The sequence below is a fragment of the Diadema setosum genome, chromosome 15 (assembly GCF_964275005.1).
Source record: "Diadema setosum chromosome 15, eeDiaSeto1, whole genome shotgun sequence".
Lineage (NCBI taxonomy): Eukaryota > Metazoa > Echinodermata > Echinoidea > Diadematoida > Diadematidae > Diadema > Diadema setosum.
The window spans coordinates 17,737,719-17,761,338 of NC_092699.1; the positions used below are offsets into that span (position 1 = coordinate 17,737,719).

Sequence of the window (23,620 nt, forward strand, 5' to 3'; positions counted from 1 at the left end):
ACTCGATACTCCTCAACAATTGGGCCTGGCCAAGAGTTGTGCCCCCATGCCCTAATGTTGCTTGTTTCCAATATGGCCGCCATCCGGTTTGCATCCAATGTGTGAATCAGGGTAATATGGCAGCGGGTAATATCATCCAGTTAAAACTCTCTACCAGCAAGTGATGATTCAGTGTAACCTCCTGCTGAAATTGGTCTAGATGTATACCCTCGATTTCTTTCAAGACAGGGCAGCATCTACGTCTTCAGTGAAGCACGCGATTGAGCTTACATTGCACGGATAGGCACACAGATCTCCACCACTAACTATCCTGAGGTCAGACCAGCGTTCTTCCAGGTGCACAGCCACTGTATGCGATCATCAGAGTCTTCCATTGGCAATATCTAAACAGTTTGGGTGAAGGCAAACTTGTCTCTATGATGGGTGCATTGCGCATAGAGTACAGGATGCACGAGATGATAAGAAAGCTTCTTTTTGACTCGCGGGATAGGCTACAATCCTTTCTCAGGCAAAGGTTCTGAATTATCGGATCGTGCTCAGTCTGCACACAGTGAGCTGAACACCATATCAAGTATACATGTGCAATGATTGTGTGTAATGATATGGGAAAATGCATGGAGAAATCAAAATACATATACTGTAGTATGTATATGTTTATGTATTTTACGTGAAATCAGTTCCCGTCTGTTGTCTTCATCAATCTTGCAATGTTGTTTATTATTTTCCCTCTCCATCACGAGTATAATATGGAACGTGTTGATTATTTCATGTGAAGTTGTGATGTCGGAAAATGCAAGGCTGTATTGCAGGTGGCCTATTGCAGGTGACCTTCAATTTGTTTTTCACATTATGTTGACATGTTTAACAGACTGTAATTCACCAAGATGCCTCTTGAAATGTTTTGAAAAATTTCTGCTTGATTTCACGCGAGCGGATAATTATCAACTGTCTTTCTGTGTGTGAAACAAAGTATTGTTCCTCTTCATTAATCTGCAATTATTGTTGGTGCTCTATTCCAACCCTCCTCCAGCCTTGACATCCGTATTCCGAGGCGTTGTGGTGTAGAGCGGGATCTGAACATCTCTCATGAAGCGAGACTTCTCTTCTCTTTTCTTTTCTTTCCTTTTCTTTTCTTTTCCCCACTAACAATGTGAAACAAAGTGTTGTTTCTCTTCAAAAGATAGCGTGCCAATAATCTGTACTTAGGTTGATGCTCTAAACAAGACATTCCAACCCACCTCCAGCTTAGATATCCGTAGGTCTTGTGGTGTAGACATGGTAGAGCGAGACTTTTTTTTACCCACTCACAACTAAGTTTAACAGGAAACATAGAAGCATTCGCACATACTGTTTGCATTTCCCATTACATGCTTTGAATATCGGAATTTTCATGTACACATTTTCCCTGGAATTTTGCGAAGAACTTTTCAACACAATACATGTTCAAAAGAAAACAGTAGAATGATTTGCCCCTTAACAAATCAGACTACATCTCTTGAAATGTCTTCAAACGTAAATTAAAGTCATTCCTCTTGAACGATTTCTCTCTTATATATATGTGTATATATACATATGTATATATATATATATATATATATATATATATATATATACATATATGAAGACAACGTCATTATTGTGTAAGTTCTCAAAAGCTCCTTACGACCTTCTCCAAGCCGGCGACCCTCTTATTGTACAGATACATAGATATTGGATTTGTCATCAAATTTACAGCTTGCCACTCTAACTGATTTCTCGGCTCAAACATGTTTTTTTTTTTTAATAAGTAATTTGCTAACAAACTTCCTCACCCTAAAGCATTTCATTGGCTCAATCTTATATTGGGGTGTGGTGTTCACTAGAAATGAATTCCTTATTGGTGGGGCTAAGACCCCCCCCCCCCCCTCCCCTGAGCCCCACCGTCGGTACGGGACCAAGCAAAAATTTGCTAGTGTAAAAAGCCCTTTAGAGGGATAAATTCTGGCAGGAGGGCGACCTTCCAGCTCAGAAGATCATTTTATGTTGAGGGATCAGATGGTAAAAACACGCCATCATGTCATTCCCCGTAATTTGGTGCGGGACTTTGGGGATGGAGAGCCATTGGAACTGACCACTAGCGGGGAAAGTAGCCAATGTCTAATTTGTAATCTCTATGACCATAGACTTTTCTTGGGAGAGGGGGTTTCGACAAGAAAAAAAAATAGCTGGAAGGAAGATAAACGGTTTCATAAACTCCAAGAAGGGGAAAATACTGAGCATATTGACGTCACAGGGTGACTACATTGTAGGAAAACGAATGCAGTGTTCTGTTTTCTTTTACTCTCTATCCTATTCTATTCTATTCTATTTTATTCTTTATTTTATGTGCTAGTAGCCATCTGGGCTACAATTGTAAAACAGATATGTTTGTTTTGTACATACTCTAAAGATCACCAGAGGTCAAAGGTAGAGCCCTGTCTGTGCTCTTTGGAATATGCAGACAATTTCATTGTAAAACAGATATGCTTGTTTTGTACATCTTAACCATGTTTATCATTAACTAATGACACCACAGATCAATATTATGATATTTTGAGGTCATAAAAACTTCTAAAGGTCACCAGAGGTCAGAGGTAGAAACCTGTCTTTGCTCTTTGGAATATGAAGACAATTTCAGTGTAAAACAGACATGCTTGTTTTGCACATCTTAACCATGTTTATCATTAACTAATAACATCACAGATCAATATTATGGTATTTTGAGGTCATTGACCTTTAAAGGTCATCAGAGGTCAAAGGTAGAAACCTGTCAATGCCCTGTGGAAACGGAAGATTTGTAGTACAAATGCATTTTAGTGCAGTGTACCCAAGATCTAGGCCTATCATTCACAAATGCCTCCAAACATCAATATTTTGATATTTAAAGTTCATTGACCTCTGGAGGTCATCAGAGGTCAAATCAGACTTACCTCCCGATCTTAAGATGAATCTTATGGTATGTACTAACACTGGTGAAAGTTTCATGCTTTAGTCAAATTTTGCACAATTCTCATGATTTTGAGGGCTTAACTGCTCTACTAATAAACTTGTCCAAATTTAAGCGAGAAGGGATAAGAATTGAAAATGCTGCAGCACACTAATTAAACATTCAGATTATACTTTCCAGACAGAGTGGTCTTGCAATCTCGCCAAAGCTTTCAAAGTATTCAAAGCAAATCTTTCCAGCAAGCGTTGTCACATTTCTTTTGTAAACTTCACTTTAGTCACTGCCTGTCGTAGATGTTTGGATCCCAAAGAAAAAAAAAAACTGCCAGCGCGATTTGTCAGATTTTGACTAACATTTTCCAACACATTTCTGCAATCAAGCGATCTCCCGCCGTCTCCCCCTCTCGCGTTTATCGCCTGCGCTGTGTTGATGGCACCTATTGATCACACTTCAGCTGCGATCCATATTCACATTTTTTTTTTTTTTTATCCACCTCTCCCTATTCACTCCTGAAATCCACCGAGACAGAGTATATCATATTTTGAAAGACTTTCTTCCAAAAAGTATGCTCCTCCTTGGCGCATGCATGAGCCAATATATACAACGGGAGCATTATCAAGGCTTTGTCACGTGTGAAAATTGGCTTTCTCAAGACAGTCTCCTCTCCTGCACGTGCTAATTGGATTCAGTGCGATTTTGGGCACGGCTCAAGCGATAATTGTTGGAGCATTAGTGACTTCTATAAAAGATAGCAAAAAAAAATGTCTTTGAGATCGTAGGTGTGGGCGTGTTTGTATATACAAAATATGATTCTATACCGTCTGCAGGGAGAGTGTTCTGATGGGAATAAAAAATGTGCTCCCGCGTGCCTGCAGTTTCTGTCTGCGCAATGGCAGTGATTCTATGGAACTACGTATAGTTCCATGGTTGGTGATGCTTGTCTCCAAAAACGGATCGACAGCGCTATAGCTATTAACATGGTCACAATGTGAGAGTATTTACAGGTCCGTGGAATCAATGCATTTCTGCTTGTCTGAGAATTCTTCGCCGCAATTATCGTGGTGCCACGATGGACCGGTGAATTTAGGTAAAATGAACCACATAAGACGAAACCAAACACAGTAAACTGGAAGTGTTCCTTGCCACATTTGAAAATGAAATACACAGTCATTTGTCTTGATACGAGGTGATGAGTATTACGTCATCATTGTCTTTGAACAGAGAAAATGACTTAGCAGTGACGCCCTGATGTACAACAATCTCAAGTCGAACGCACCCCACACAACTTTCCCCTTTAGGCCTTCGACCGGCTAACTTCATCCACGGACAGATTTGTTTACTTTCTATATTTCTGCCTTTTCCCTTTTCTTCCGTTCTCCGGACAAAGTGGCCTGGTTGTCATGACTTGTTTCCGATGTCCAAGCTAGCAGGCATGGCAGGGATCAAGCCGCCGGATTCGTGACGTCGTCTTCGCAGAGATGTTAAAGAGACCATTCGTCTTATGGGCGCTTGTCCTTTATTTCGAAAGCAGATATATAATATATTTATGGCAAAAAACAAATCTTTGTATAAATTGGTCGTGAAAGAGTGAGTGAGCTGGTGGGAGTAAGTAAGAGTGATGCAGATATCAAATATAGTTGGAAGGAGAAAGAATTAAAGTGGGGTGGTGGGACAACAAGCAGCAGGAATAACCCCATGTGACGATGCTGTGAATATTGTGAATGTATTGCAAGTACATTTATTCTGAGGGAAATCGTTTAGAAGTTGCATACCAAATATATCAAGTTTTGTTCATCTACATCGAGAACATACATGAAAATCAACCATAGGCACATTTCTTATCATTCTGTGATGTCCTTTCATGATGATAAATATCGCGAACAGTTCACGTTTAAATTCCTCTTGTAATAATCTTGCCATCGGAGCGCTGTCACAGGTGCTTTTCGTAGCAAATTTCTATGGAATGAAAGTTCACATATTTAGTATCTTGTGCGTCCCAGTTTTGGTCTTGTTTTATCATCTAGCAGATTGCAGCAGCCGGCAGCGATGCTGAAATATTACCAAGATCATTTTTAGGTCACTTAATGTGGTTTCTGATCGCAAATGCTCCAACATCTTGTAATTGACACCTTGATAATAGGCTCAATCGATCGTCTTGCCAGAATAAGTTGGACCCTTTCCCCAGTGTTACCGTGTCAAGTGAAGGACCATACCCATGATACAGAAATTAAACGCGCCATCATGATCATGACGATTGGGGTGGGGGTGGGGGTGGGGTTGGGGATTATTACTCTATTCCTCTCCGTACGTCCATAATATGAATGCCTTTAATGAGTATGATGTCCAAGCACAGCTGTGAGAACTATCATGAAACGTCTTCAAAATAACATCCTTTGCTCTCATAGTCTGTCAGCAACCAAGAATGATTTTGCGGCAGGTAAGGTGATAGTTTGCTCTTATACAGTTGCCCCATTATGACGTCACGGGCCGTGCCGATAATGATAATTACTGGCATACAGCCTATTTTTTTTTTCACGCCTATCAACACTTCATGTTCGTATACTCCTGCAGAGTCTGTGGAACCATGACTCGTGACGTCACGTTCATCAAGTCATTCACATCTGGCTAAACGATTTAAAGTTCATTGCCCGAAGTCTAATCGAGTAGGTGCCGCATCTTTCACTTCCAGTCGTCCCACGTATCCATCAACGTCACATACTGAGATTTCCTCAGGACATGCGATCATGCCGTCATGTTCTTGGCAGCTTAAAGGTCGTATGTCCCTTTTGCAAACGTCACGAAATTTTACTCGTTTGAAGAAAATAATGTCTCCCAACATCGTGTGTGAAATCTTTCGGTAATACATCTCGGGGTTTTTGCAAAAGAAATGGAAAACACACCACATGTCACTCGAGAATGTACTCCCCTTTTTGTGCCGAAAATAACGGCTTGATTTTTTTTTTTTTTTTTGCAGGATTCTTACTGGAATGTATAGTATTGTTCCCGCCTCTATCAAGTGTCTATATATCATTAAGACGTTTCCAGTTTCATTATTCTGTTGAAAAGGTCTAAGATTGCCTAACTCTATATACAACATACCAGTTTATGAAAGGAATCGAGTTTTCAGGTTTGCAAAAGGGACACACAAACAAACTTTATTTGAGAGATGAATGCTCCATCATTATATATCAATCTATCTTTTACTCATGTCGCGATAGACCAAAGCTGAGTGATGTGAAAGGAGATTTTCAAATTGCTGCCGAATTGAATTGATCATTGATCCGATCAATCTATGACATTACTAACTATAAACGGTAAAGCATGATTGACTCACCAAAGCTAAGGGATACTGGCACTAATGCGATATGCATCACGTTGCAAATTGATTCAGAGGACAATATTGCATCGTTTCATCAACGATCAACCTGTTGTTCTAAATCACAATTCCAACATAGCGAAATTAGCATACTTCTGCAAGCCACAGTAAAAAAAAAACCAAAAAAAAAAACCAAAAAAAACCCAGTAGGTTTGAAGAGAAGAAAGTTTGTGGAACGTCATGTAAACTTGAACGTCTTGATTATTAGAGTATATATGAATTATTTTCCAGCAGCCATAGCCTTTCAAAGCAGCGACGAATAATGTTCCGATTATCGTTTTATTCGCAACATGTAAAACAAGCATACGTAAATATCAGATCAAAGTATTTACGGGATGATGAATATCACTATGAGTTTTTATCTTTCCTTCTCTCTTTTTTTTATATAACGTCTATAAACTCTTCTCCCCTTTTCGAGAATCGTTAGATTATGTTTCGTACTCCAGCTCAAGTACGACAATCGTGACTGAGAAAGGATTAGGGTTATAATGATTGTATACTTGAGATAAAATTGTTCCAGTCTTTTCATCATCTCGCCTTCTGTGTGTACATACGAAAAAAATACTGCTGAGCGCTCTGCTTAGTGGAATATGAGTTGTCATTCATCGTCACAAACGTTTGTTATAAACAAAACGAAAAGTTCAAGTCATTGCTGATTTCAAACAAGGAGTGATACTTAAGTTGGTAGAGGGATGACATGCAAAATTGATCATTTGGACTATTTCCCCTCGATTCCTTCACATTAACTTCTTTACTTGGTCATTGCTAGACGATTAAAGTTGCAATGTAGAGCCCCCCCCCCCCCCCCGAAATTGCAGACTGAAAAAAGAGAGAAGAGGAATTGAGTAAACGGGGGACATGAATGCTGTAAATTTGATAGATAAACATTGAAATAGACTGGGTAAATAAGTCAAGAACGAGAGAGAGAAAAGGAGTGACATACATACAATTTAGTTTATATAGCAATATTGAAAAAGGGCTTGAAGCAAACATTGTCTTGCAAACTAAGCTCCGCGTTTGTTTGTTTTTTCTTACAAATTTGTAAGTTATGGCGGCACAGAAGAATGCGCTAGAGAAAAAGCCAAAAGGAAAAACAAAAACAGAAAGCGAATGAGAGCATGTAACAATGTGTAAAGGTTAAAAAAAAGCAAAACGAAATTCGCAGAGTAAGGTGAAGCCGCAGAGCAAAGAAAAGAAGTACATTATGGATTTTTGTGACCCACGGACGTCTAATGGAATTGAAATGGCCCACTAAATATTGCTCCGTTTCGAAAGTTAGATTAATCATGATCAATTTAGGGTCAGAATTGACCCGATTGTCGCATTTCGGAGAAAAAATAATAGTAGGAGTGAATTTAAGAAGGCGGCTTGGTGTCTGTTTATTCCGCGAAGAATCCCAAAAGACGTTCTGTTATTGACAGAGGGAAGAGTGAAGCATCCGTATGCTGCAACATTGGGCACCACCCAGGAATAGTCGGAGAGAGCGAAGATTCGAAAAGAAGAAGAAGAAAAAAAAAAGAAACCTTCTGAAGCAACTTACACAACAGACAGACAGGACGCATTTTGTTTTCTGCTATTTGGAGCTCCATCTCTCTTTCCATCTCTCCCCCATCATCTCTTTGATTATCTCGCCCTCTCTTTCTTCTTCTCCCTTCTCTCCTGTTTCCATGGAAATACATCTCCCCCTTCAATCTCTTCTCCATCTCTCCTCTCCCCTTCTCTATTGCTCATTGCAGATCATGCGCAGACACACTCTCAATGCATGGCCTTCCTCCTCCGACAGGCTCCCACAATCATCAGCCCTTCTCCCGCCGACTGGTAATGTCGTCTGGTTAAATGAAACAAAGAGAGTTGTTAAGGTCTCCGCAGAATCGGATTATGTGCGCGATAATGAACAATCAACTCATTACGGAATGTCATGGTTACTATCTTTGTCCACGACGAGCCTAGCTCGTTTTGTCTGCTTCTCAAGTATCCAAATGCTCTCTCACCAGCTTCCGACAGGACCGATACTATATATGATCCGACGTGCTTAATGTAATAGCCAACTCTTTCCTGCAAACTCCTGTCTTTACGCCATCGAATATCATCGTAATTCCAGCTGGTCTTTGGTATGTGGGGAGTCATGTTCACTCTCTATTGAAGTGTCTCGGAAGATGAAATTATGAGTTATTGTTGCGAGTTGGTGTACTTTATAGCTAATCAATGTTAATTGTTCTGTAGATTCCAAACAAATCTTGCAACTAGTGGATTCAATTTGTTTGTTTTCCTTTTTATATTTAGGAGGTTTAAGGATCACTTTCAGGCCGCTCTATGTAGATACCAGGGAATCCGTCTTCATCTTTGAATTCCTTGTCTTCCGGTCTCTATCCTTTCACGAACACGTAGTGCGAAAGTAACTCTGAAGTAAAGAAGTTTTATTTTCCATTCAGTAATAATTCATCAGTTTTCCAAGCATTTTGATGTGAGTTAACCTGAAAAGTAAACTCAATTCCTCTTCAAGATAGCAGTTCTTAAGAATAAGTGACACAATTTAAAAGAGATGTAAGATCGACAATGCAAATTACCTATTCTTGAGGAATGCTTGATCCCTTACACAAATTTTCCTCTTTACCTTTGGTTTGGGGGGGGGGGGGATGTTGTTGATGCTTCCTCGTCGGTGACCCCACAGTTTAATGATTGAATTCGAAGTTAAAACGTAATTTAAAGAGGGCTAAAAAATCATCTTCCACCATTTGGAATTTGCCTGCAATATATCGAAAGGCTCTACAAAGAAACTTGTCTGGCTGACGCGACGCTGATCACCATAATGTGTTAAAGACTACAAGTCGGGGTACTCTACTTTTATTCCTGAAGCGCCCTCCCCGATCAGTAATGGGCAGGACGAACGCCACTTGGACGTGATACAGTGTACTAAGTAATCGAAATGTGTCCGTAGCTGTCTCACTGAATCGCGTGGCAGCTAATAGGCTGAGAAAGCGATTCACTCCCGCGCGATGGATGCTGCTGCCCACAATCATGGTCCGATATATTGTAATCGATTTAATCGATTATAGAACATCACGTACCAACCACGATCGGAAAAACCCCGAGATTGCAATACTTCAGGCGTACCTTTCCTTTTTTTGGGGGGGGGGGAATTTCGCATTTTCATTGTTTGCGAACTGAAATCGTATTATCATAGCTATATTTTACACATTTCTTTAGCTTTGGTCTCCATTTAAGAGCGAAAATCGATGGTTTCTGCATGCATATGGGAACTTTTTATTATACCTTTAATATAAAATCTATTGAGACAGAACATAATATGACGCATATCGTCTTAATTCATTTATCAGTCTTATTTTCTGAAAAAAAAATGAAATACTAGACGGTGAGATATCTGCAGAAAGCGTTAATACGCCTGCGCACTACGAGGAAAACGGTCTTGCACCGTAAACGGTAGCTTTGCACTTTTCGGCCTCGCATTGACTAAGCCTGCCGGACGGAAACCATAAATCACGGAGTCCATTTAGAGTTGATCGTACCTGAAAATGGACATCCAAAATCTAGAGTCAATCCAGAACCATATTCAACCATGCCGGTATATGCATATAGATGGCGTCCGTATTGACTGACCTCGTGTGTGGTTTGGATTTAGAGCAAAGGAGCGAACTGCAATAATCCTATCTATCTTTTTTCGCAAAACACCCGAGGAGTTTCTCTGTAACATTACAGCTATATTTGGCTGAGTGAGCCAAAACACTTCATGCGAGTTTCCATAGATCAAACTTACGTTTCCAATTCAAGATAACAATGTATTCTTGTCTAACCAAATAGCGCCAAAATGTTGTGAATGGTTGCTTTGCCACACACCAAGTAAAACGTACGCCAGAAATAAACCCTGAAAGTTTTTACACTTGTGTTGAGTATGATACAAATATTTGTGAACATGTTGAATGAGATGGATTCCATTATGCAGTGTAATCTCTTCATAACCCCCTTATATCCCTTATATTTTGAAAACTGAATAATTGACAGTTGACAGGGACCAAAAAAAGGGTCCTTAGATCAGTGACGGTTATCACTTAACTATAATAACTATCGTTGACTATAAACAGCGATAATTCTTACAAACTAGAATGGATGCAGTGCACCGTCTGTCCATGTCATTTAAATCAGATTCAATGGACAATGGCTTGCTACTGATGTAAAAACCAGTTTACATGATACATCGCTCTGATGGCCAATTGTAATACATTTACAATAAAGATAAGGGCGTGACCGAAAGTCTGAACTATATACAAACTGACTCTATACAGCCTTGTCCTGCTTTCCGCACAGTTGACGGTGGGTGGTCAGCCTGGTCGCCATGGACTCACTGCACGTCGACCTGCGACGGACGTCGAGAACGAGTTCGAGTGTGCGATCACCCCACGCCCACTTTCGGGGGACGATTCTGCGAGGGGGACATGTACATCGTGGCTGTGTGCGGAGATCTGACATGTCCAGGTTGCGTGTCTCGGTGTTTCTATTATGACAGTATAACAATACACATGAAGGTTACGCATGTATTATTGCTACTGCATATTCTCACTTAACCCGATGCTATATATTTTAGTATGCACGGTGACTGCATAATATTGTTCTCGGTACAGATGTATGTGTACAGAGATTAAAGGTCAAGGTGATATGTAAATTACGCAAAGAGATACTTATAATATTTGATGGCTAAGGCAGGCAACTAAGGAAGTATAGGTGTGTTCAGTCATAGTGCGCGACTTTGCGCTAATACAACAATCACGTGATCACGTGAAGAATGTTCAACTAATCTAACGTGTTATAAATACACTACTAAACATAATTCATTTCAACGGATAGATTGATAAATTGAGCTTATACACACTGCATGTATGTATATAAGCAACCTAGGGTTTTCTAGGTGTACCTTCTGCATCTGGTATTCAATAGTACATTTGAAAGTCTGCACGGGAATGTCTAATATAAGTCATTGCAATGTTATCCTTTGCTTATGTTAATATTTCATTTTTCTTGTCTTTATAAACGTAAGGATGGAATGTAATAAATTAAACCAACTCATTTGCACAGCTATTCCCACTTGGATGATGCGCCATGATTAAAAGAATGAGTATCTTCGAAAAGAAGGAAAAATGGAATACCGGAAAATAATGAAATGATGATTCGTAACTTGCGTAATAATATAATGTTGAGAGCATCTCAGTTTGCATCTTTGCTCCCGAAGAATAGTCGTTATTCTGAGTGTAATGTAAGCAATAGCAATATTTCGTCCAGAAAAAACAACAACAACAAAAAGGAGGGGAAGGGCGATTAGAGACTATGGGGATATAATATAATCGAAAATGCTATTTCATAGACTTGTTGACGAAAGAAAGCAGGAGGTACATGCAGTAGTAGTAGTAGTATAGTAGTAGTAGTAGTAGAAAAGGAAAAGAACGGTATCCTAAAGAATATTTGTGCATGATGGTCTTGTGATACACTCTAAAACTTTCTTGTATAACCCCAAGAGAAAAGTGGGAATCGCGCTCTTTTTTTTTTCTTTTTTGAAGTAATGGTGTTATTTTGCGTCGCCTGTGTTCTCTCTAGGGCCAGGTGTGTGGGCCGCGTGGGAGGAGTGGTCGGAGTGCTCGCTTGCCTGTAACGGAACCCAGAGCCGATGGAGACAGTGTGATCCTCTGAGGCTTGGCGCTGCCGAGGGTCTGTGTGAAGGGGAGGAGAAGCAGAGCCGGGCTTGTTTCCTCGTGCGCAACCCCGAAATGTGCAATCAAGGTAAGACGCACTGCTTAGTTGGCTCTGTATAAGATGCGAGTGTCGTGATGATTGCAAAACACCGACGACATCATCTTAGATTATGATTGTTATTCAGAATAATATCTAAAAAAAAATGTTGGTTAGACAAATGGAATAAACTTTTGCGAAAAAAAAGACAAAAGAAGACCAAAAAAAAAAAAAAAAAGAAAAGAGAAATAAATTCACCATTCCAGAGAGCTACTTGTCGCTGTTTCAATATTAAACCAAATAGGAAAAAAGAATCGGAAAAGGCAAACTTTGACAGTGCCCACCCCTCCTCCATCACTGTGAGCTGTGAGTATTAAATGACATATAGGCCTATCTATCTATACCTCTGGTAGCGACTTCGACACAGTCCGCTCCGAAACGCTTTAGAGCGGGGTGAAATAAACTTTCGACAGTTTTACACTTGGCATTTAAAGTGTCCAGTTAAAACATTGCACATCCCCTTTCATATTTGACGACCCCTTTCCTTCGTTCGTATTTGCACATCAAACATACTATTTGCATTCTGGCAGGAAAAAAAGTATCCTCAGTGTGCTGACGTGTTACAAGAGGTTCGAGTATTTCGGTCGTGATGACGTAATGAAATGAACAGCAGTAGTGCAGTCTGCTTGTGTTCTATTTTGGTAACCACATTGTCCCCTTGAAGATGTCCACGTTTCAAGTCGTATCAGGTGGACGTAAATTCATGTCATTATCTTCTTTGGACTTACTTTTATTTTAATGCTTTTAAGACACAAAAAAAGTTGAGGCTTGATGTTCTGTGATTTTGGGTAGTTTCCGCGGAAATAGCACTGAACGTGGGTGAAACACAATTCTGTACAATTCACTCTTGATTTTTTTTTCTCTCTCTCGCCATGATCTAAATCAAATATAATTTTCCTGTTACGATTACAGTAACCTGTATAGCAAACAATCGCGTCGAATATAATCCACACACTTGCCAAAACTACGTTGAGCTTTGTACAAAGTGCAAAAACCAGGATTTCAAGAGAAAACAAAAACGTTTTTGTGGAACAAAATGAAACTTTTTTTTTTCCACGCACAAATATACAGATAATGTGCATTATAAACTCATCTGTCAGTGATGAGATACAGTAATGCTGTACAAGTGCTCCTAAAACGACACATTTTATCATAATATCAATTCATTACCAATGGAATGAAAAGAGGGCAATTATAGAAAACGCGTTCCTAATCAGACATTAGCCCAGATCGTGCAATAGATTATATTCGTTAGAAATGCTGTGGCTCCAGTTCAGTTTAGTTCAGTTCACTTCAACAGCTGTACGCCAACTATACCCCTAGCAGTGCAATGGTTAAAGGTAAAACATAGTTCACAGAAGGGCTCAATTCGTCCTCTAGCATTCGGAATGTGCTTACAATAATTATATCGAAAGTCTAGCTCTACCAAGAAATTTGTCTGGCTGACGCGATTTACCAGGGCTATGAGTTGTTTTAGAGTATTTTGAGATTAAAAGTGTAAACTAATTATGCTCGAAATACATAATTTTTATTCCCACAGCGCCTTCCCCATTAAGTACATGGTAATCGCATCGTGCCTAGCAATAGTATTGAATCGCATGCAGCTAACAAGTTGCTGCATGCGATTCACTCTTGCGCGATGGAAACTGATACCCGATATATGTAATCGATGTTATCGATATATACAACATCACGTAGCAACCGCGATCGGGTATGCTCCGAGACTGCACTGATTCCGGCGTATTTTTCTGGGTGATATTCCATATTTTCGCCGTTACCCAACCTGATTCGTGTCATCACAGCGTTATTTCACACATATTTTTTTTTCTTTTATATTTATGTATCTCCATTTTAGGGCAAAAATCGTCAGTCTATGCAGTCATATTGGGATTACGTTTTACCTTTGATGAGACGTAGGGCAATATCTCTATCATCCTTAATGTTTGTTACGTAATGAAATTCATTATAGTGTTATCTGCCTTCCTCGTCGCCTTCAACTCCCAAGCTTCCCATTATATATATCAAAGTTATTTTGGCTGTTTTACTCTCTCTAACATGTCCAAGGATTTGCCGCTTCCGCGTTGCCGCACCCTACACTAAGAATTCCGGACCAATTAAAAGTTCGTTTAAAAAGAAAGAGTGATAATTGTACTAACACAAAAGGAAAAGTTTTGATCAAACTCGGACAAAAATTAAGCAAGTTGTAAAATTGTGAGGTTTCATTAATTTTCAAGCAACAGTTCTTCGAAATCAATATAGATATGCAGTGAGTTGACGATGTCATCGCCTTACACCAGGCGACACAATTTGTACATAATGGCCCGAATTCACGAAGGTGGTACAAGTGACGCATGGAATATTTCGTTACGAAATCAGTCATTTCGTCGATGAAATAATTATTTTGTAACGAAATTACAACATTTTGTAATTAAATGAACATTTCGTCCACGAAATGACAATTTTGTTAACCAAACGGTCATAAGTTATGTTTGTCGACGAAATGACCAATTTCGTAACGAAATATTCCGTGCGACACTTGGCGCTCCATAGCTTTTGTCCATGGTTTAAAACATGGTTTCATTTGTACCACCTTCGACCTTCGTGAATTCGGGCCAATGAATCTATTTTTTAATACAGGCGCAATATTATCCCAGTCTCAAATCATATCTGACTGATCATTATTTCGCAGTTATTCATCCAAGAATAAATCATGTTTTAAACTTCTCTAGCAAGGAAAATAATTTTCGTTATGTTTTTGCACACGATCAATTGAATATGAAGCAGCGATGACATAATCACCTCACTCATTTGCATATTCATATCAACTGCTCGAGAGTTGCTGTACAAAAATGAAAATGTCAAACTTCCTTTACCTTTAATCCATTTTCATCAAACTTTCACTGTGGTGTATGTATTATTTTGCTCCTTCTTTTCAGATAACTTTTAATCTGTCCAGAATATTCCCCTTTAAACCTTAAAGGATCGTGACTTAAACCCCCGCATTTGTCTTGCGTTCTTCTCGGTCCAGGCACGAGTAACCGAACTCGTAAGATCGCGATCCGAATTTCAGGAGATTCACGTGTGTGAAATACCCGAGTGATTTTGCGTAATACAGTTGCATTTTCCTTTAATATTCGCCTCTCTGACGAAATGTTGACGTCACAGTGCAGCCGGCTAACCATATCAACGGTTGGATGTGTGCTCGTCCAAGTGCGTGGAGGGCCAACATGCGTCCGATATCGGGTTTCTTCGTGAGACGCACAGCGGGGGTGAACCACTCGGTCAACCGTAACTAGTTGTGTTTGCGAGAATGGGAAAGCGGGATTTCCTAGAAAACGGCTACATCGTCTTTTATGTGCTTGAGTACTTTGCGTGTTCCTAAATATAAACAACACGCCATATTGAGGCTCTACTTAGGGTATAAGACAAGTGCCCCGTGGCGATCAAACACGCGCAACGGAAAATAACCAATGACGACACATTATTTTCTCGACCATGTTGCCATGAGCTACATTATCAGACGCTTAACTGAGTCATATTATCTCGCATTCTACACTGAGCATTGCTGAGAGAGAGAGAGAGAGAGAGAGAGAGAGAGAGGGGGGGGGGGGGGGAGAGAGTGATCAGGAACTCGGCATAATTGACGGCGTAATGTTCACGCATGCATCTAAAGGGGGTTTCACACCGGGCTTTGCGTACAGTTGCGTAGAGTTGCGTAGCGTCTACGCCGAAATTACCTGCGTACTCATGAAAAATAATCATGACTCTACGCGTAGGACTGGCGTAGTCCCGGCGTAGTCCAGGCGTAGAGTTACGTATGGTTGCGTAGGAAGCACGTATCCGCGTAGCCTATTTTGCGTATAGCGGGCGTACAGTTGCGTATATATACGTAGGCCGGGCGTACATACCGCGTAGAGTTGCTTGCAGGTGCGTAGAGTTGCGTACCGCCGATTTATTTGTTTGATTTTGTTTGATAGATACTTTATTTTTTGCAAATCAACATACATAAGTCAATTTACAACACAGTCGTTTGACTTGCATTAACAACGATATGATAGGAAATTAATGATATAATATACAGTACGCATATCTGTGCTGCAGGGATTACAATAACAATTGTAATTTAGAAGCGATTATAACAACTGTAATTAAGAAGCGATTTATTAACAAATTAATGAAACTGCGGAGCTACTTCACCACATTTAGCCTTCTGCTTTTTAGTTCACTCTTGCATGCTGTTCGAATACGTAGCAAAATATCATGAGGGAGGTTATATCCTTTGCTACTAGCTTTAATTCCTTAGCATTTTGGACCGCCTACAGATTCGCATCGCAGAATGCGAACGTTTTCAAGAACGGAAAAAGAGAAGAAAACGAGCTGTTGCAACAATGAGAAGGAGAGTGTGGATCAAACCTTGGATCCGGCGTTGATCTATACATCGGCAATATGAACAACTGATGAAAGAACTTCATGCCGAAGATTTTTCTTCATTAAGATAATCAAATTTATGCGGATGGCGCCACAGGTATTCAGTTAACTCCTTTCACGAATTGCACTGAGAATTACAAAACAAGATGCCAACTTCTGGAATCTTTGGAACCTGAAACCTGCCGTCACTTTAAGGTTTACAATACCTACAAGACCCTACAATATGGATTTCGATTTGCTTATAAACATGTTGTCATCAAGAAACCTGCAAAGACCTAAAATTTGTTTTATAACTTCAAAGGTTTCTTCTCGATTAAAAGGGACGGCTAGTAACTGATCAGTGGGAATCAGTGGGAATGCTGGGGGATGATTGTTCAAATCCTTGTGGGATTCGTTAAAGAGAACATTATATCTGTTGTTGTGTGAAAATTATTTGCTTCAGAATGGTCTCATATTCAAGTAACGTGCAGTTTGATATTTCCAGGTTAGCATGCCTGGACAGTCACGGGGCATTCGTTAACGGGCCGTTAACGATCGTCCCGTGTTCAACCAGAGCCCTTTCAAGACAGCCATTAAGCCATCAAACTGAACCTCCCTGCAGCAGACTCTCTACCCCATGATGACCATGCAGCCATTTGACTACTTCCTTGTGGGAGATGATGCTCTTGCGCTGAGGACTTGGCTGATGAAGCCTCTGTCATTTTGTGGCATGACTCGCCAGCAGCAAGTCTACAAGTATAGGCTTTCACGAACCAGACGGGTTGAAGAAAATGCGTTTGGGTCTACTAGTGCTGGCGAATTGTCTGCATTTTGATCACTAGAGGCATGTATAACGAGCAGGAGAATTCTTGTTCCTACCACACCATTTGTTCTTCCTTTTCGGCATTTTACAATTATTACGCCTACAGAAGAAAATAGTTAAGTACTAGTCTTGAAGAGCACAGGTAAGTAGGCTATACATTCACCAGCAATTCAGAGTCCAATGGAATGAATGATATTAAGCAGTTTTCTAACGTGGGTCAGGCATTTGAATGCCAAATCTGCACCTATAATAATAGGCTACGCAACTGTAAGCAACACTACGCAAATGTATGCCAGGCCTACGCAAGTCTACGAAAATGTACGCCAAGTCAACGCAAGTCTACGCAAATGTCTACGTAACAGTACGCAACACTACGCCATGTCATACGCGAGCACAAAAAGTGCTCTGGTGTGAAAGGGGTTCGGTGGCGTACTGTTGCGTATAGATGGCGCACAGTTGCGTAGTGTTGCGTAGACTTGCGTAAAACCTGCGTATCAGAGCTCTACGCGGAGGGTACGCGAAAAAATTAAACATGTTTAATTTTTTGCGTACATCTTGCGTACCTATTTTGCGTCCCTCGGCGTCCTCTTACGTAGAGTTGCGTTCTCACTGCGTATAGTGGCGTAGTGTTGCGTAGTCACTACGCAACACTACGTAACACTACGTAACTCTACGTAAAGCTTGGTGTGAAACCCCCTTTATATCTTGTTTCAATGTGCCGGTGGCGAGTGATCGGTCCACTGTATTGGTTAGTAGGGCCTATAATGAGGTGTATTAATGGACCTTTTTTTTTTTTTTTTTTTTGGGGGGGGGGGGGGTCCCTCAAAGTGTAAAGTCATGGGCCTTACGAGCGTTAACCTTCAAACGCATATATTTTAACTTTTGAACCTACATCATACAAGCTTTGCTTTTTAGTAGGTTCCTCGACCATATTACACATTTCAATTCAATTCAATTCAATTCAATTTATTTCCATAAATCTGATAAAAAAGGCAGTTACATTGTACATCACAGTATACATCATAAAGGCAAATGAAAAATATACAAAACAGTGATCAAATTAACACATCATTTATACATCCTTATATATTTGTGCAATTTTTATCTCAAACTGACTGTTGTGTTAAACGCATTTCTTTTTCAATCAAATGGAACATGAAACTTGCACGAAATGTGGAATATGGAACAAGAATAAAAAACAATGAAAAACAAAGATGTTACGGATATTTTTTTTCTACATTATCCCGCAGTGCCTAAAGAACTTCGTTGTTGCTGAATTTCGCTAAAAGTCCCACATCTTAGACCAAAGATAGAATCTTATCAACTAGGTATACATTTTCTTAAACTAGAATACCAATGAAACAAATTATGCATTATTCTGATTAAATGAACACTACTCCTGCTCTTTGGAACCATTTCTTAATAAAGAAATACATGTTTCTATCAAAGAATCAGCTTCTATCTGCATACATATTTAATGTGCGTTCAGGTGGTTCCACAAATTGGCGAGTCTTATATTGCACAAACGCCAGACAAAATCACAAATGATCGAAACAAAAACAGAGAATTTTTATGCATCATCGGGGAAGCAAGGATGCTGCTACCATTTAACTTCAATTTATTAATGTTTGATCTTATAATCCCTATTTTTCTGAAGATGGGGGATTATATGACGTCGTCTCTCGCCGAAAACTCCCCTCAAGAAACTCGGTCACCGCATCGGAGCGTGTGTACCAAGTGTCAAGTGAGGAGTTGACGTTTCATACGACTTGGCACACTTCAAATGAACGCCGGGCTCGACTGCAAATCAACCTTGGCACTAAGGAAGCAGCTGCATACGAAAATGACTGACTTTTAAATAAACGTAGACGGGTGGTTGTAAATGATATCAGACCGAATTATGGAACGCAAACGAGCCAAGAGGGTTGGCGTATAGGCAATGCGATCTACATGTTACGCTCAGAGTACAAACACAGCATGCGGTCTTGCAATATTCGCTTAAACGTTCTTTATTTTTCTCATATATTCGCCTATAAACATTCACTCCATCCAGAAATTCACTTCTTGCAGCACTTTTATTTTCGAGGGAATCGATACGCCAGGTTCGAAACATATTCCATTACGACACCCTTTCATCCAGAGCTAATGTTACACGCCAAAGTAAAGGCTAAATTAGCAAGTCAGTTAAAGAAAACCAGTCTCAAAAGCGGCAAAGTGGTATTACTTACATGAAGAAATATCATGATAATAGTCATATTCAATAGAGAAGAAATCACACGCAATATGCACTCTGTACTATAGTTGCTGCTACGATGTTGCCTTTTTTCGTTTCTTTCTTTTTTTTTTATAACTCAAGTTGGGCGGGGGAAGTGAGCAAGGGAAGAAATAAGACGGTGTTAGGGATTGAGAAGGAGAAAATAGATATATTATGTTTGGCGTCGGACGACGGATATGAAAACACACACTCACATTACATAGGCGGCAAAAACATGATTTTTATATGGAAATAAAGAACATGGTTTGGAAACATTTTGCTCAAGGTTCTATAATATAATATATATATATATATATATATATATATATATATATATATATATATATATATATATTATATATATATATATATATAATTATATATATATATATATATATATATATATATATATATATATATATATATATATATATATAATTATATATATATATATATATATATATATATATATATATATATATATATATATATCCTAGTAATGCCGAAGTCATATTCAAACTTCTCGCAAACAAACTGACCTTTTTTGAAGGACACAGAGTGAAAATAATCACATTTGACACCCAAGGAATAAAATGGTTAAAGATTCGCCCCGGTTTAATCGACATTTGAATGCAGTCATCTTTGATCACTGTCATTTAAACTATAGCGAGGCCCAGAAACCTAATTTCTATCGTTTAATGTCGCATCTCGTTATTATAATTTCTGTCATTCATTTATTTATTTATTAACACAACATCTCTTAACAGTTCTGCTGTGCGATATTCATTAGACCTGCTTTTCAAGGAAGCCAAGTATACAGTATATAGACTTTCATCGTAATTGTTTATAAGATAAGGTCTTGAAAGGTCCTTTTCACTTGAGACCTTTGCTATCAGAGTATATTGATCATTTAATTTGTTTCCAAATTTGTTTAAACCCAGCATATTCCTGAATTTATAAATTTTCTGAGAAATGTTTTTCACTCTCAAATTGGCGCATTTGTTTTTTAGGTATATTTCTTTCGGACTTTGTATAGATTTAAGTAATTTTATCAGTTCTATAAAAATCTTTTTTAGTCACATAGAACACATGCGTTTAGGCATTGAAATTCGAGGTGCCAAATTAATTACGATTAAAGATGATAATAGCCCGTTAACGATCGCCACGTCACTGTCCATGCATGCTAACCTGGAAACATTAAACTGCACATTACTTGAATATGAGACCATTCTGAAGCAAATGATTTTCACACAACAATAGATAAATAATGTACTCTTAAATGAATCCCACAAGGATTGGAACAATCATCCCCCAGCATTTCCACTGATTCCCACTGATCAGTTACTAGCCATCCCCTTTAACAACAAAAATCCCAAAGAACTTGATCTATTAAATCCACCTTTGTCCTTCTTTTACTATACATAGCTACTGCCTTTTCCTGATTTGCTTAACAATGCCAACATTTTTTGCCGAGAGTGTGTATTCTAGGTTTCTCTTACATTGTGAGACGTTTCTTTCGTAACCATTTGGTGCGTGATGTTACGACAGCCTGCTGTCACAGAAGTGTCATATGCACGTTACAGGAAACTGCACACAAACGTCTGACGCAATTATAGGTATTGGCGGCTAAACCATGGCAAAAGAGAATTTGTGCACAAAACAATATGAAATAGTAATTAGCTTTTATTTCACACACACACACACACACACACACACACACACACACGAACACACGCACACATACACACACGCGAACACTCACATATCTAATGTTATTATGTATGTAGCCATTGTTATAAATCCTACATGATATCATTACCTAGATAATGTTTTCATAGCAGAATGATAGACCTTGCATTGCCAGTAGCTCACCATCGTATGGAACATCTAGGGCCCCATTTCATAAAAAAAAAGTGATATAATATCAACTCTTGCTGGAATGGCAGTTGTCATAGTAATATCAAGAATGCAGCTTCCTGTTTGGCTGTTGCTATGGGAAGTTGTCATTCCAGCAAGAGTTGACATCCTAACATCTTTTATGAAACGGGGCCCAGGTTTATAATCTCGGAGTTTTGCCTATCTTAGTTGTGACATGCATACCGTGCTGCAATTAAGCTTAGAGCGTTTGTTATCTGTGTGGGAACGAACAGTAGGTTGACATTGAAACTTACTTTCATGTTAGCAGTGTAACGTACTGGTTAATTTCCATAATAACGGTTCACGACGACACGAGTGAACGGGGGTTGACTAGTAGGGGTTGACTAGCGTGCTCCTGGGCCCCATTTCATAAAATGTTGATATGATGGCAACTCTTGCTGGAATGACAATTGTCATGGTAACGATAAGAATCCAGCTTCCTGATTGGCTGATGTGGGAAGTTGCCATTCCAGCAAGAGTTGACATCCTTTTATGAAAAAGTCAACTGGAGTGACGAATAAGGGCAACGAAAGTCGAATACTTCGTTAAAGAATAATATTGTGGAATATTTTCCTTTTCACTCACTCATGAATTCGCCGAGGACGATTAAAGCCATGGTGGTAATGATTGTCCGTCGGAAGTGAGTCTAATATAGTCATTTCACAGTCGAATAGTCACAAAGCTTTGCCGCTTTGAGTCTATGAGCTGAAGAGCGCCCCCAATGTTATAATTTTGCCGTAATGCCGTAGCCAGTGTTTTGCCCTCTTTTATACTGCCAAGTAGATGTGTTCGTATTTTCTACTGTTAACATTTTGTCTCCCCCCCCCTTGTCCCATTCAACTCACATAGCTAAAGTGTTCAAAACAATGTCAATGTCATGTCAATTCGTTACATTTCGGTTTCAATGTGATGGTTTGTGATAACATTTTTTTTTTTTTTTTTTTTTTTTTGTGGCAGGCGAGAGCATTAAAACGTGTATCCTTCCTCGGGACCGCGGAACGTTCATGTTACATGATAACAGCAGAAAGTTTCTCATTCTAAGTCATTATTAACGTCCAAAACCACGAAGTAACGTGTAAATATGCACACATAGAATGCCCCATGGTGTTATGATCTGCTCTATCAAAGACTTTAAAAAAATTTTCATGAGTTATCCTCGCTGGAAAGAACGCCGTGTCTCACAGTGTGTGCAGAATGTGTTCACATAGTGGACTATGTGAATACGCTCGAATTCAAGAGTGCAAAGATGATTTCATACTGTGGTGCGGTTTTTCACAAAGAGTTGACATAGTGATGTTCTGTTTCACACTGTGAATCGAGGATTCACAATGTGTTCACATTGTTAAACGCTCGAATTTAACAGGTTGAATAGATTTCACACTGTGTTTACGGTGTGTTCACGCTGGGTTTCACACTGTGGGACATTGTGCTCTTTCCAGCAGGGATGGCACGTCTATCGTCTACCTGATCTTATCATAAGAGAGAAAGCAATAAAACCAAATAATGCAGGTAAAGAATTGAGAAAGGGAAAAACACGAAAATAGCTTGTTGTTATTAAAAGTCAAGTTGAATCACGTAATTAAAGTTGATGACGGTTTCATTGTTATTGTGAGAAGACATCAACAAAGCAAACCGGTAAACTTATCAAAGAACTGTTTCAAGATACAAAGCACACACATCTTTCCACTAAAACAAAAGATGATTACATGCATTATAAGATGCCAATGTGGCACAGCAGTGTGTACGACGTATAGGTTCTATTAAATATGTTTCTTGCATAGGACATGGATATTCTGCTTCTCCCTAAAAACCACAGCAAACACTTCGGTGTAATTGTGTTAAATAGCATGTCTCCGGTGAAAGTCATGACGAACGTAACTTGATCGTAATGCGTTCGATTTCGAGAGTCATGCTGCGCCATAATTTGCCCGGGACTTCTAAAAAAAAGAAAAGAAAAGAAAATAGACGAAATGTGCGAAAAACACAACACAGCAGACAGAAACCAAAGTAGGCTCCATTAACACTTTTTTTGATATTGTTTGACATGATGTAATTGCCGTATTTTTGAGAAAGTGCCAGGAA

The 23,620-nt window shown here is 39.3% G+C and overlaps 1 protein-coding gene across 1 annotated transcript in view; it reads left to right on the forward strand.

Annotated features, from left to right (window-relative positions):
- LOC140238880 (uncharacterized) overlaps positions 1-23,620 on the forward strand; it is a 60,767-nt gene that overhangs the window by 32,145 nt on the left and 5,002 nt on the right. Inside the window, exons 10-11 of the mRNA XM_072318777.1 lie at positions 10,665-10,832; positions 11,946-12,128. Of these exons, the coding sequence (XP_072174878.1) occupies positions 10,665-10,832; positions 11,946-12,128 (351 nt within the window). The remainder of the gene's footprint in view (positions 1-10,664; positions 10,833-11,945; positions 12,129-23,620) is intronic.